This window comes from Rhinatrema bivittatum, chromosome 6 (genome assembly GCF_901001135.1).
Source record: "Rhinatrema bivittatum chromosome 6, aRhiBiv1.1, whole genome shotgun sequence".
In the NCBI taxonomy this organism is placed as follows: Eukaryota; Metazoa; Chordata; class Amphibia; order Gymnophiona; family Rhinatrematidae; genus Rhinatrema; species Rhinatrema bivittatum.
The window spans coordinates 267919562-267935718 of NC_042620.1; the positions used below are offsets into that span (position 1 = coordinate 267919562).

At 42.7% G+C, this 16157-nt stretch overlaps 1 protein-coding gene across 5 annotated transcripts in view; it reads left to right on the top strand.

Moving 5' to 3' along the window:
- Positions 1-15253, top strand: part of LOC115094264 (zinc finger protein 436-like) — an 88618-nt gene extending 73365 nt beyond the window's left edge. For all 5 annotated transcript variants that reach the window (XM_029607136.1, XM_029607137.1, XM_029607134.1 and 2 more), the window contains one exon: positions 12947-15253. In XM_029607136.1, the coding sequence (XP_029462996.1) occupies positions 12947-14310 (1364 nt within the window). In that variant the 3' untranslated portion in view covers positions 14311-15253. The remainder of the gene's footprint in view (positions 1-12946) is intronic.
- Positions 15254-16157: the final 904 nt, after the last annotated feature.

The window sequence follows — 16157 nt, forward strand, 5'->3', positions numbered from 1 at the left end:
AAGAGGGGCTGGAGGGGGCATTTACAGGGCCTTGCGGCCCCATGATGGGAGGCTGCCATGACTCATTGCCGCAGCCGGGAGCACAAGTAAAAAACTTGGATTTATTAAACTGTGGCACTCAGCGTCTGCAGCCTCGTAAATCTTGCAAAGATTTTCCCCTGTGGTAAAATGGGTTCTTCAGCACCATTTTCACATCATTTAGTCCAGGCCAGGAACCCTGAAAACAGGTTCTCAATGCCAGCCTTAGGCCATGACCAAGATTTTCTCCTCCTCCCTCCAGCCCTGGACAACTCTGGGAGTGGAAGACCCAAACCAGGGATGAAAGCAGGGGAAGCTGCACAGGGCAGTGCACAGCACTTGCCAAATGAGCCACCAGTCCATCGCCATCTCTCCCCTCAAGCTTTCCTTCCCTTCCTGTACCTCTGACCTCTAGTGGATCTTGCCCCCAGCTTTTTCCTGCTGCTTCTTGCTTTTCTCTGCCTCTTTCCTTGTATCCCTATTTTAATTCTTCAGGTACATCAGCCTCATGCCCGTTTCCCTTATTTCTACAGCCATCTGTCTCCTTTTCTCATTCTGCAACTGTATCACTGCCTCAGCAGGGAGCACATTTCACATTTTCCTGTCCTCAGGGTGCATCTCTCCCTGTATTGTACATAACAACATAGTAGATGATGGCCACATTGCTCAGGATATAGCCTGGTTGCTAGTCTCAGAAGCTTGACCACTTTTTTAGGATATCTTTCCTTATCCAAGCCAATTTGTCTTCCTCCTTGATCTCCTACCATCCTAAGACAAGTATCCATACTTAATCCAACACACAGTTCCCCCCACCATTTTTTACCACCAAGCTTTGTTTTTTTGTTTGACTCGGCAGTATTTTATTATGCCTTTGTACTTCCAGCTACTACTACTACTAACGTATAGCACTACAAGGTGTATGCAGAGCTGTACAGATACACATAAGAAATAGTCCTTGCTATATGGACCTTACAGTCTTCCCAATGTATCTAGTCTGGTAATTGTAGCATTGGTCCTGGGTTGGCAGATGTGCACCAGGGCTCCTTCTAGAATCCTGCAGTCATGTGCCCTGAATCCAGCCCTTGACTGTGATTCCCTCCCCGTGGGGATTGTGAACACTGCCTCCACCAAATATCCAGCCCCAGCTGACTTGGGGAGTGGAAGACTCAATTCAGGGATTAAACCAGGACCTTTAGCCTGGCAGTGCTGAGTCACTAGGCTGGGTACCATCAAGCTTTGTAAGAATCTAAAATCGGCCACCAAAACTAGTGCCTAGGTCCCCAGGGCCTTGCTAGATGGTACATGGCCACCATCAACTTGCCAGCATTGACCTAGTTGGTTTCTGGGGTGTTCTAGCCTTTTGGTTCCAGCTCAGCTGGCCCAAGGCCTGCAACGTGTTGCTAGATCATGCTTCCTTTATTTGCACTCTTTTTATCACCTTGTTGGATGGTGCCCAGCCACTACTAATCTGCCGGTATTGGCCTGGTATTAGTTGACTAGACAGAATAAGGGCAACCATGTTTGAGATACTTAGCAAGTGAGAAGTATCTGAAGTGACAGACAGGACACAGTGACAGGTAGCAGAATCAAGTTCAGACTGAGTTCAGAATTTGAGATGTCAAACTGAAGTGTAGTTGTGCAGGCTGAAGAACAGAATCAAGTCCAGGTGAAGATCTAAGACAGAAGATCATGCCAAGGAACAGTCAAGCATACCAGAAGCAGGAACATACACAGGAACAAGGTGAACATCCATGAAGGCAGGAACAAATCACAGGACCAAGGCTAGAGCAAGAACCAGCAGCGAGCCAGTGCTACAGAGAGGTTTAAACATGGTAGCTTATCAGGACCAGCCCCCGCTGTGCCAATGATAAGCTGATTCAAGATTGATTGGGCCTGACAGTATCCCCCTCCTCTCTCTGAAGGTGACTCTTGGAGCTGTTTTTTTAGGGTACACAGCATTAAAAATGATTTACCAGTTTAGGGGCATGCATGTGTTGGGCTGATTCCTAAGTATGCTACTCCACCCAGTCCACCAAATAATGGAGATGGTCCTTGATCTTCTTGGAATCTCCAGATCTTCTTAGAATCCAAGATTTGCTTTACTCTGAATTCATCTTGGACATCAACCATCAAGGGAGGTGGGAGGAGAAACTGACAGCCTGGGAATGGATTCTTATGATATGATTTGATCAGTGCCACGCGAAATACTGGGAAGATTCGAAGAGATGTGGGCAGTTGAAACACATATGTAACTAGATTGACACGTTTTATGATTGGAAATGGACCTGTGAAAGTTTGATTTAACTTGAGCACAGCATGAAAGAATGGAGTTATCTTAGTTGAGGAATATTTATAAATATATTTTTCCAGCATGGGCAGTGGAAGGAGATTTTTGCTTATTTGACCATAGCTTTAATCCCACCTTTTTCTGGCAGTCTTCAGCGAGGTATAAAACCCCCTGGAGCATGCTCAGAATTTAAAGGGAAGGAGAGAAACGGAGGGGAAGGTTGGAGAGAATGGAAGAGGGGGATCTTTACTGATGGTCATAACCTCACCCCTTGGATATTTTGGATCAGAAGGAAGAGAAGGAGTTGCTAAGGATTGCTACAGTGTTGTGAATTTTGACCAGTCTGGAAGGGGGAGCTCCCCTCCAGTATCCAGAAGGGCTGAGTCATCTATCTTTTTGCCCAAGCTGCAAGTCAAAGGCAAGCGTAAAGAGAAATTTAGGAGACTGATAGTTTTGGACTTACTCTAGAGTTTTCTTAGACCAGTGGGTTGTTAAGCATGGATGGAGGAGATCAACTAGAAGGAACAAATGAACAAGGAGACTGATTTTCTTGACACACACTTTTGATGATATTTCTTATGTTCACTACTGTCGCTTGGATCCTTATTTTTAAACTCAAGTAAACTTTTTTTTGGTTGTTGAACACCAACTGGACTCTTGCTGTTTTATTTTTCCTCCTTGTTACCAGTAGTGGAGTGATGTTTGCTAGCAATTGATTTTTTTTGTGGGTTTTTTTGCTGTGGGTTTTGTGGTCTCTCCTGGCACCCCAGAGTTCAGTGGCTTAGAGAAGCAGAATTTTCCTTTAGGGCCCTGGAAGTGTATCTTCTCCCCCCTGCCGGATGAACCCTAGCAACCTTAGCTCCCTGGATGAAGTTTCCAACCCAAACGGGTTGATGTGTCCCATTGCTCATCAAAACAGTGTTTCGCTTTCTGCTTGGCTATTATATCCTGCGGACAAATGTAGCAGTACTACTAGGAGTCTTAATACTTCATGTCAAAACATTACTGTGAATTTTATTTAATTTTTTTATATTTAGCTTATGCCTTTTGGATGGTAGCGCAAGGTGAATTACATGCTGGGACTATAAGTATTTCCCTTATCCCAGAGGACTTAAAATCCAAGACCGTGATTTACTAAGGCTTTTCTCCCATTCTGTGCCAATGAGAAAAATGTGTAAGTAAATGAGGCCCAAAGTATATACCTTAGGCAATGGACAATGAAGTGACTTGCCCAAGATCATAAGGAGCTTCCCTTTTTCTCAGGCTGCCGCTCTATCCACTAGGCTGTTCGTCCAATTAAGAATTAGAATCCCTGATCCAAAATGACCTCCCAAGACAATCCGTTTATTCTTAGCGTAATTTTTCATTGAGGAAATACTATCTTCCTTGATGAGGGGCGTACCAGGTCTGGAATTAAATGCGTCATTTTGGTCAGTAAGTCCACAACCAGTAGTATTGTGGAGTGTCCCTGCGATGGTGGTAGTTCAGCAGTGAAATCTATGAACAACAACTCCTGGGGTGCGTTGAGATTGACAAAAGCACCGGTAGTCCCTGACATCTTGCTTGTGCCACCTTGCACTGGATTCACACTTTTTCAGGATAATACATCTGCCTTTACATCCTTGTTCATTTCTAGCCCCCAGAAGCTGCGATTTGTCAGGTTCATCGTCTTCTGAATATGGGAAGCGACCTGCCAGCAGGGTGTCCTGGCAGAGATGGAGGATTTCTAATCTCAGATGCTTTTCTGGGATTTACAGTTGAGGCTCGACATTCAGCAGCTGCAATGCAGCCAAAGATAACCGTGTGACTTTATCCAGTTGTTTTATCTGAATATCTGGATAAATCTGACTGCAGAAAATTTGTATCATCAGATTTAGGACAACCATTTGTTGGACTTACACTTAGCTGGATAAACTTAGCCAGCTCGTACTTAATATTGCATTAAGTAGATAAATTCAAAAACCCAGCCTGGGCTACCCTTTTTTGCCCAGATAAATCCGTGCACACAGCTGTTTTATACACACAAATTTTAGCTGAATTACAGAGGAGATTTATAACCAGTGAAATGTGGGTGTTTAAAGGATTTTAACTGCATATGTCTTTTGAATATCGGCTCCTGGGTTTTTAAGGTATAGACAGTTCCCTTGCCATGATGCTAGTTTAAGGTATAGACAGTTCCCTTGCCATGATGGCTAGTTTCCTTTGTTGTACCTTTTGCCTGAGAAAAAGAGCCATACTTGATGTTTTCTTAATTCTTGTAATTATATCTTATTCCGTGGTATGCAGAGTGAAATTTTCAAGTCTTAGGATCAGCAGGGTTGTCTTGGTCCTTACTGACAGGGTATCCGCTTTCCTTTTTCTGTGGGTTGGGTGGACAGTCGAAGAGAAATTAAAGCAGATGACGAGCAAGAGCCACCTGAGCGGTCTAGGACCGATATGCCATGCAGTTTTTTTAAGGATTCCAGGTTCTTATGGTCTGCAAGGATTTGTGCTGGAAAAAATGCCCTTTCCATTTCTCAAATGCCGTTTGGATTGCTAATGACTTCTTATCCCAAAATATGGTTGCATTCTGCCAGGTCTAGTCTTCTAGAATAAAATGCACAAAGGTTAAGGAGATTCCTTGAGATAAATGGCTCCTACTGTGATGCTGGATGTGTCTATTTCAACTATGAATGATTGTGTTAATATTGTCACCCAAAGCAATGTCCAGCATAGAATAAAAACTGTGTTCTTGGGCATAAGTGATGTCCATGAAGTTAACTGAAGCTCTTGAATCTAGCTTGACATCTTGCTGACATTCTCCGTCTAGCTATGAGAACTGGATACAGATCACTAGATATATACCCAGTAGCAGATGAGGTTCAGAAGGGATTTTGTTTGTCCTTACCAAGCCCTAGCCCTTACCAGGGATTGGGACAAATCTTTTCCTGGTATGCTTGGTCTGACAGGACAGGAGATCTGCTTGCCTGCAGCATGAACATTCCTTTGTGACAGCACTTTTTCCACTACTGATACATAGCTTCAAGCTCCATCAGTTATCATAGGCTCAGGATGAGTTCCTGCTAGCAGTGGAGTAAGAGTAGTCTCCAAATTACTTGGTAATTCGTGTCATTTTTTTTCATGCTGGCATTGGGTAAGATGTCTACCAGTTCTGAGACTATGGGATAACAAGCAGCTACATCTTCTGGGGCAGCGAATCAGGCTAATTTGTCTTTGACGTTACTAGATAAAGCCCTCATGAAGTGGGCACAGAATGTCAGCTCAGTCCAAGAGAGCTCTACAGTTTGCCTTTGAAATTCTTACGTATTATCTGCTACAGTATGCTGTCCATAATTCAGGATTCACGATTCCAATTTTGGCCAGTTGCACTGTAAGGTCACCTAAAAGGACATGGATGCCAAAAATTGTTCCAGGTGCATCAGCAGGGAACATTTTTACTTCAAGGGCATGGTCCATACTAAAGCATTCCAAACAAGACTTATCACGAGGCCTAGATTAACAGTCTGCAATAGATATGAGGTTTCAAGCAGAACAGTAAGCAACAATTTTTTAAAATTCTCTTAATTCTTTTCTGTTATATTTATTTTATATTACATGTTATTTTTCTATATTGCCTTCCTTCAAAAGAGAACTCAGAACAGTGCACAACATAATAATCAAATACAGTGAAATATTTAAAAAATACCAACAAATGCAAAATATCTCTATCATATCCTCCTAACCCCAGTCCCTTCTCACACTAAGTGGCAGAGGTAATCATCCACTATCAATTCCCACCCCAACCAAAAGCAATAGGAACAACACCCCTGACACTTGTGATCACTCATGAAAGAGGCAGCCTTGTTGAACATAAGGTATGCCATACTGGGTCAGACCACGGGTCCATAAAGCCCAGTATCCTCTTTCCAGCTGTGACCAATCCAAGTCACACGTACATGGCAAGTTTCCAAACATTAGATAAATCACAAGCTACTATTGCTTATTAATTACCATAATAGCAGTTTATGGATTTTTCCTCTAGGAATTTATCCAAACCTTTTTTAAACCCAGTTACAATAACTGCTGTAACCAGATCCTCTGGCAATGAATTCCAGAGCTTAACTATGCGCTGAGAGAAAAAGAATTTTCTTCAATTTGTTTTAAATGAGCTACTTGCTAACTTCATGGAGTGCCCCCTGGTCCTTCTGTTATCAGAGATAGTAAATAACCAATTTATATGAACTTGTTCAAGTCCTTTCAAGATTTTGTAGACTTCTATCATATCCCCCCTCAGTCGTCTCTTCTCCAAACTGAACAGCCCTAACTTCTTTAACCTTTCCTCATAGGGCAGCCATTCCATGCCCCTTATCATTTTGGTCGCCTTTCTCTGCATTTTCTTCAGTGCAGCTATATCCTTTTTGAGATGCGGCGACCAGAATTGCATATAGTATTCAAAGTGCGGTCTCACCATGGAGTGAAACAGAGGCATTATGACATCCTCCGATTTATTTGCCATTTCCTTTCTAATAATTCCTAACATTCTGTTTGCTTTTTTTGATCGCCACAGCACACTGAGCTGATGATTTCAATGTATTATCCACTATGTCGCCTAGATCTCTTTCCTGGGTGGTAACTCCTAAGATATAATCTAACATTGTGCAACTACAGCAAGGGTTATTTTTCCATAAATGCATCACTTTGCAGTTTGCCCATGTTAAATTTCATCTGCCATTTGGAAGCCCAGTCTTCCAGTCTCACAAGGGCCTCCTAGAAATTCATCACAATCTACTTGAGATTTAACTACTCTACATGTTTTTGTATCATCCGCACATTTGATCACCTCACTCATTGTAACCCTTTCCAGATCATTTATAAATATATTGGAAAGCACCATTCCAAGGACAGATCCCTGAGGCACTCCACCGTTTACCTTTTTCCCTGTGAAAACTGATCATTTAATCTCTGTTTCCTGTCTTTTAACCAGCTTGCAATCCATAAGAGCACATCGCCTCCTATCCCATGACTTTTTAATTTTCTTAGAAGCCTCTCATGTGGGACATTGTTGAATGCCTTCTGAAAATCTAAATGCACCGCATCTATTGGTTCACCTTTGTCGATATGTGTATTCATCCCTTCCAAAAAATGTAGATTTGTGAGGCAAGACTTCCCTTGGGTAAATCCATGTTGGCTGCGTCCCATCAAACTATGTCTATCTAAATGTTTGTGATTTTATTCTTTATAACAGTTTCCTCGATTGTTCCCAGCTCTGAAGTCAGGCTCACCTGTCTATAGTTTCCTGGATCATCCCTGGATCCCTTTTTAAATATCGGGGTTACATTGGCCATCTTCCAATCTTCAGGTACATCGGATGATTTTAATGATAGGTTACAAATTAATTGAAATAGGTCTGAAATTTCATTTTTGAGTTCTTTCGGAACCCTGGAGTGTATACCATCTGGTGCAGGTGATTTACTACTCTTCAGTTTGTCAATCAGGCCTAACAAATCTTCCAGGTTCACCATGATTTGGTTCAGTTGATCTAAATCATCATCCATGAAAACCTTCTCCGGACTGGTATCTCTCCAACATCCTCTTCAGTAAATACCGAAGCACAGAAATCGTTTAATCTTTCTGCGATGGCCTTATCTTCTCTAAGTGCCCTTTTAAACTCTTGTTCATCCAACGGTCCAATTGACTCTCTCACTGGCTTTTTGCTTTGGATATATTTTAAAACGTTTTTATTGTGAGTTTTTGCCTCTGTGGCCAACTTCTTTTCAAATTCTCTCTTAGCCTCAGCTTCTCTTATGCTTTATCCTATTTTCTTCTGAAGAATCCTTCTTCCGATTTTTGAATGAAGATCTTTTGGCTAAAATAGCCTCTTTCACCTCACCTTTTAACCATGCCGGTAATCATTTTGTCTTCCTTCCATCTTTCTTAATGCGTGGAATACATTTCCAGTGCAGGTTATGATGAAGCTATATATGATTTTTAGGGTTCAGGAGGGTAGGGGTAGGGTCCAGAAGTGTGGCACGGTCCATTGAGATGTGGGGGTTGGGAGGGCCCAATGGTAGTATTTGCAATTATAAGAGATCTGGGGAAGGGGTGAACAAGTTATTCAGCTAACTTGTCAACTAACTGGCTTACTGAATATTGGCCTCATATTGCTCATCACTTTTCAGTTATCACATAGACTTCCATTTTTTTTTGTTTCCCCCTGCAAACACACCATGCAAGCAACTTCCACATCACACTCACTTCTCATTCATTCAGCTCTACAACTGAACAATTACGTTTTTCACCAGTTCAATTAATTTACTCACCACTGAGGTCAGACTAACTGGCCTGTAGTTCTCAGACTCCTCCTTCTTTTGTGAAGAGGAATCACACCTGGCTCTCTCCAGTCCTTTGGAACTGCTCCCAACTCTAAAGAAGCATTAAAAATGTTAGATAGCAGAGCTGCCAGAATGTAATACCTTCAGATGTGTCCTGTCCAGCCTTATTGCTTTATCTACTTTCTCAGTCTTCTGAAAATTGATTTAGGTCTACCTCCCTTCCAGTCGTATTTGTGACGGTTATCTGTGGTTCTATTCTAAGCCTCTCCTCAGTGAAAACTGAACAGAAATATTTGTTAAACAATTCCACTTTCTCCTGGTCAGCCTCTGCATATTCCTTCTCTTCTGTACTTTATCGAAGTCTTACAATCTCTTTTTATACTTCCTACTTTCACTGATATATCTAAAAAAAAAAAAAAGTCTTATTGCCTTTTTTTTTAACATTAGCTATTTTTTCTTTCATTTGTACCTTGCTTTCCTGACTACTTTCTCACTTTTCTTAGCTTCTCCAGATATTTTTGCCTGTCTTCCTCTTTCTGTGATCTCTTGTAGTTTATGAACGCTAATGTTTTTTCTCTTACTTTTTCTGCCACTCCTTTAGAAAATCAGTGACCTCTTCTTCCTGAATCCCAGGCGGTTCTCCATTATGACATCAGAAACACTCTTCCCATTTGCAAGCAGCAAGTCCAGTGTTGCCCCTTCCCATGTCGGTTCTGTCACCAGCCGGCAGAACTTCTGCATACAGTCCAGGGATCTCCCTGCTTCTGCCCCAATCATCATGCGGCAGATTGAAATCACCCAGCAATAGCACCTCCCCTTTAATAGCAATTTTGTGACCGTCTTCCACTAAAGATCTATCCATTTCTTCTGCCTGCGAAGGAGAGCTGTATATTGCACCGATATTAATGGATATTCCATTCTCTCTTGCCAGATTAAACAACAGTTCCTCCTCCTTTCCTCGTAAACCCTACAGTTCTGTTTTAACATTATTTCTTATATATAATGCCAACTCCTCCTCTTGTTCTTCCTAAACTATCCTTCCAGAATAGATTACAGGCTTATATAACTATATTCCAGTCATGGTTCTCCATATATCAATGTCTCTATGACTGCCTCTATATCCAGATCATCCTCTTCCATGATTGCCTCTAAAAGCTTTGCCATACTGGGTCAGATCAAGGGTCTGTCTGGTCTAGCATCCTATTTCCAATATTGGCCAATTCAGGTCACCAATACCTGAAGATCCCAAAGGATAGATCTGTTCCTTGTTGCTCACTCCCAGGAATAGGCAGTGGCTTTTTCAAGTCTGCCAGGCTAATAATAGTTTATGGACTTTTCCTTCAGGAACTTGTCCAAACCCCTTTTCAACCCAGCTATTCTAGATGCCTTGACCACATCCTCCGGCAACATATTCCACAGCTTGATTGCATATTGAGTGAAAAACACCCTCACATTTGTTTTAAATCTGCTACCTGTTAGTTTCATGGAGTGTTCCCTAGTCATAATACTATTAGAAAAGGTAAATAATGATCCCCAGTTTACCTGTTTCACCTCATTTATAATTTTATAAACCTCTATCAGATTCCCTCTATTATCTCTTTTCCAAGCTGAAATGCCCTAACCTCTTTACCCTTTCTTCATAAGGGAGCCGTTCTGTCCCCGATATCATCATTGTTGCCCTTCACGGCACCTTATTGTTTGCAACCCTTCCCCTCCCACTGTCCTTGATATTTGTCACAAGCACGCTTTGACGCTTCTACAAAGAATTCATCTGTCTCTCTCTCGGCACTGATTTCCACCACTTCTATAGTAGGATATACCAGACATCTACCATCCTCTCAGAGAAGCATTTTTCATGTTTCCTCTGAATGCTCCTCCCTTCAACTCCATATCATGACTCCTTGTTCTTCAAACTCCTTTAAAAGGGGAAATTTCATCTTTCTGTACTTTATCGAAATCTGTGAAATATCTGCATGTTTCTTTCATAGCTTCACTTTCCGTTCATCCCTCCACCAAGAACATTTTCAGTCTCTTCAGCCTCTCTTTCTAGGGACGGTGTTGAAGGCCCTGTTTCATTTGAGCAGGCCTTCTCTGAACCTCTTCCATCCTCTCAATATCCTTACACAGGTAACTAAACACATTCTTCCAAGTGGATAGTCGCTCGTGACCTAGGCAAGGACAGTATTGCCCTCTTTTTCCTGCTGATACCTCTGGGTATGCACCCAAGCATTTTGTTATCATAGATGCGTTTCTCTTTTAAACCTTTCTGCCTCCCTTTCCTTCCTAAAAACTACAGTGGCGAGTTATAACTTTCTCCATGTAATCCTATAGTGCAGAGCTTTGGTAGCCATCCTAGGTCCTAGTGACAGTGTATTCTGTGCAGGTTGCGATAATCTTTGCGCTGATCTAGTAAAAAGCATCAAGGCTTGTTGTGCATGAGCTCTGTAGACCACATCGATCACTTCGTCACCTTTATCATTTCATAATAGCCCTGAAAACTCTGGGGTCGATTTTAAAAGAAGCGTGCGTACGTCCATGTGCGCGCAGTTCCCGGCGCACGCAGATGGACACAGCTGTTTTATAACATGCACACGTCAGCATGGTACTGGATTTTAATATCCATGAGCGCAGGTGTCCTCTAACGTCCGCAATGGGGGGGGGAAGGGGGAATTTTCCAAAGAAATGCGTGGCGATGCAACAGGGCCTTCCCCAGTTCCTTCCTAGTCCGCTCCAATTAAGGAATGGACTGGGAGAGAAGTTTCCTATACCCCTTACTACCCTTCCTCCTTTTTCCCATCTCCTCTCTGACCCCTAAACTAACCCTAGCTATCCCCAAATTTTTTTGTTTTCTACTTACTGCTCAATCGGAGCAGAAGTAACTTTTGCGTGCTGGCCGGCTGCTGGTGCCCGCTTCCCCAGGACAGGTTCTAATGGCCTCGGTCCCGGCCCGCCCCTTTATGATGGCCCGGCACTTCTGCGCGTATCAGGGGGTTACGCACGTGGCCGGGCCCTTTCTAAAATACTCTGTGTGCGCATGGCCCCTGGATTTTACACACACAGACCATTGAAAATTCGGTCGAATATGCACAAGGGGAGAGCAATTTTCAAAGCTATTTACCCAAGTCAAATGGCCAGATGGAAAATTGCTGTCCTCAGATGTGGTTAGAGTAAGTGCAGATTCCATAGTGTGGTTATTTTTAGCCACTTTTGAGGCATTTTCCCATGGAAAACAATGTGTATTACCTCTGATTTGCAATGTTGCTCCTTCCCCCTTGCATCTGCCACCCGCCCGGATAGCAGATGCAAAGTAACATGGAAGCTTTTGCCATGTGTGTTTTGCACTTTCTCATTTTCAAAGCAAAACAACGTGGCATGATTTTTTTTCGAAAATGTGTGTGAAGCACTGCATGTTAAAATCACCACGTTACAGCTGAGAGAGTGATCTGAAATTCCCCCGCCCCATATTGGACACATCCCACCTGATACGCACATACTTATGAAGGACGGAATACAATTTAAAAAAAGGAGCAGTAATGCAAAGGTTTTGCAGTAAGTTATGATGAATTAAACTGGGGTAATGGATTTCTTTTAGCTAAAACTGATTCATTGATTGAAATGAAACAATTAGTTTATTCAGTTACCGAGGACCTTAAGAAAATGAGTAATCAATTATCCCTCTTTTTCCTCTAAATTGGAAATAAATGATATATAGATCAGTGAATACAATATGTATGACAGTGAAGTGTCTTTGATCAATATTTGAGTATTTATAAATGTTAAACAGATATGTATAAATGTTATCTTAAATAGCATGTGGTGATACTGGGCCATGTTCCCTTTTGAGGAAGTACAATCATACTGTACAAAAGACGTCAGGAATAGATTTGTCTATTTAACTCCCACTAAACAATGGAGCAGTCTGTCCCACCTTTTAATAATCCAGGTTTATTAGGACTTTTATTTTGTCTCGGTTTGCTCTAGGGGTGAGTGCCTCCTTCAGTATTTTATTTTTCAATAACATTTCCTTGCCCGTCAGCACTCGCCAAAGATTCCTGTTATAGCAGTAATATTTATTACATTAACCCTCATTCAGGACTCACATTATTGAGGTAACATCTCTTTATAATAACACTCATTCCAGATTCTTGTTACTGCAGTAACAGCTACTTATAGGACTGCTCGGCCAGGATTCCTGCTACTGCAGTAATGTTTGCACACAGGATTTCCGCGGTAGCTTCCCTCTAAACACCAGTGTGGAAGTAGTAGTTAAAGCTGTAAATAACCTCTTTGGATTCATTTTCACTCAACTGTTTTTTTTATTTTTCCACAGACGGGGAATTCATGAACACAGAGAAGATATCAGATCAGCAAGGATTTACAGTAAACCTGCAAAGACTGGAGGCATCGGAGAAAGTCAGTAAGACCATCGTGCCAGGTGCAATGTTCTGCAACGCCCCTGAATGGAAGCCAAAAGCAGAGAATCTTCAAAGAAGCCCATACGGAGAAAGCATAGAGAAACCTCCCGATTTTCTAATTGGCTCCCTTAAGCTAGAAGATACCACTGACCTGCAATGCCTGCAAATACCCATAAAATCTGAAGCATATGATGTAATTATCGGCAACAAGAGTCAGCACGGAAGAGGGAGACCATATAAATGTTCTGAATGTGAGAAAGCCTTCAAACAGATATCAACTCTTATTAACCATCAGAGAACCCACAAAGAAAAAAGAAAGTACAGGAAGCGCTTAATAAAGAGCACCACACAGCTTATTGTCCATAAAAGACGACGCATATTAGAGAGACCATTTAAATGTACAGACTGTGAGAAAAACTTCTGCCATAAATCCAGTCTGGCTACCCACCAGAGGGTCCACACAGGGGAGAAGCCATATGAATGTACTGACTGCGGGAAATGCTTTAGTAACCTGTCAAGTCTCATTAAACACATACGGATCCACACGGGAGAGAAACCGTACAGTTGCAACGTGTGTGGCAAAAGTTTCAACGTGAGTTCAAGTCTCATTAAACATACGCGAATACACACCGGAGAGAAACCATATAAGTGTCCGGTCTGTGAGAAATGCTTTAATGATAGCTCACATCTCACTCTGCACATAAGAATCCACACAGGGGAGAGACCCTACAAATGTACAGAATGTGGGAAATGCTTCATTAGAAGTTCCAAACTTGTGGAGCATATGAGAACCCACACAGGAGAGAGACCCTACAAATGCACAGAATGTGAAAAGTGCTTCTCTGACAGCTCATCCCTCAAAAAGCACAAGAGAATACACACCGGAGAGAGACCGTATACATGTGCAGACTGTGACAAAAGATTCACCAAAAGCTCCCATCTGATTGTGCACAAGAGGACCCACACGGAGGAGAAACCGTATAGATGCCCAGAGTGCGGCAAACGCTTCAGTGATAGTTCGAGTTTTGGGAGGCACAAGAGAATCCACACAGGAGAGAGGCCATACAGGTGTGCGTACTGTGAGAAAAGCTTCACTGATCTTTCAACCGTCATCAAGCACCAGAGAACCCACACAGGCGAGAGACCGTACAAGTGCACAGTATGTGAGCGGTGCTTCAGTCAGAGTTCTGGTCTTATTAAGCACCAACAGACCCACCTTGGACTGGAAGCGCAAAGTAGTGTCATGGCCTTTATACTACAGAACCTGAAAACAGAGTAACGTCCCGCTACTAGGCACACACTAGCACCAGGTGGGGCTACGCAGCGTAAACAGTTGGGAGGACGAGGGGAGGGGGGAGAAAGAGGTCTGTGGGGCAGAGAATAACTGAAGAAAGTAAATTACAATGCCAAGTCTTGCTGAGTACCTTCATGTGGAGACCTCATTGTACAATATCTATACCAAATCTCAGCAAGGCGACTACTATTTAAGTACGAAAAGAAGCAAAAAGATAAGTCCATACTGGCGGCACATTGCCCAGGCTAAAAAGGTGCCCACCCTTAGCCTCAGCACCAAGGCTAAAGATGGTGATAAGTGCATAAGTCTAATATCCCTGCTACAGTGTTGGGGGTACGGTAAACCTGTTCACGGACCCACTGCAACAGGAAACGCACCACAGCAATTAATGAATATGCTAAGAGGATTGAATAAATTCGAATGGTCCCCTGAAGTTAAAAAGGAGATAATCTACTGCTACTTCTGTACTATAAATCTAGTTTCAATCTAGAAGGTAGACAAATACAGCCCACCAGAAACTGAAGGAGAGAGCAATGGTATCAGAGGAAAAGCTGAAAAGAAAATTGATCTTAATTGAACAAATAAAAAAAACCCATAGAAGTTTGGAAATGATACTGTCTTAAAATAGTTAAGTTTTGCTAGAGAAATAGAGGCGGCCTGGAGAGGAGCTGGCACAACTAGAGAAGGTAACTGAGGCTGTGATCAGAAATAGCAAGACACCAGTGGATGAGAAGGATACAACACAAGAGATGGAGAGAGATGTAAGGCAGGCCGACGGGAAGAGTCAAGAAGCAAGGCAAATAAAGCCACAGAAGTTAGAACGGTAGATGAGCTCCTAAATCAGCAAATAATACTGCAGGAGACAAACTAATGTTGGGAAAAAAAAAAAAGTGCTTCAACAGCAAAGAACAAAATACAAGTCAGCAATCCCCTTGTACAGGTCCTTGGTGAGGCCTCACCTGGAGTACTGTGTTCAGTTCTGGAGACCGTATCTACAAAGAGACAAGGACAAGTTGGAGGCGGTACAGAGAAGGGCGACCAGGAAGGTGGAGGGTCTTCATCGGTTGACATACGAGGAGAGATTGAAGAATCTAAATATGTACACCCTGGAGGAAAGGAGGAGCAGGGGTGATATGATTCAAACTTTCAGATACTTGAAAAACTTTAACGATCCAAAGACAATGACAAACCTTTTCCAACAGAAAAAAATCAGCAGAACCAGAGGTCACGAGCTGAGGCTCCAAGGAGGAAGACTAAGAACCAATGTCAGGAAGAATTTCTTCACGGAGAGAGTGGTGGATGCCTGGAATGCCCTTCCGGAGGAAGTGGTGAAGTCCAAAACTGTGAAGCACTTCAAAGGGGCATGGGATAAATATTGTGGATCCATCAGGTCCAGAGGACGCATATAAAGAGCAGGTAGTAAAATACTGCACGGAGCGGCAGTAGCCACAGAGGCATTCACGGAGCGGGATGCCAGTGGCCAGTGGTAGGTGTCCACCTTCATGGAGCGGAAGGATGTAGGGCTGTCATCTCCCAATTAAATAAAAAACAAAAACAAAAAACAAAACAGGGATGGGATCCATCAGGTCTAGAGGACACATATAAAGAGCAGGTAGTAAAATACTGCACGGAGCGGCAGTAGCCACAGAGGCATTCACGGAGCGGGATGCCAGTGGCCAGTGGTAGGTGTCCATATAAAGAGCAGGTAGTAAAATACTGCACAGAGCGGCAGTAGCCACAGAGGCATTCACGGAGCGGGATGCCAGTGGCCAGTGGTAGGTGTCCACCTTCACGGAGCGGAAGGATGGAGGGCTGTCATCTCCCAATTAAAT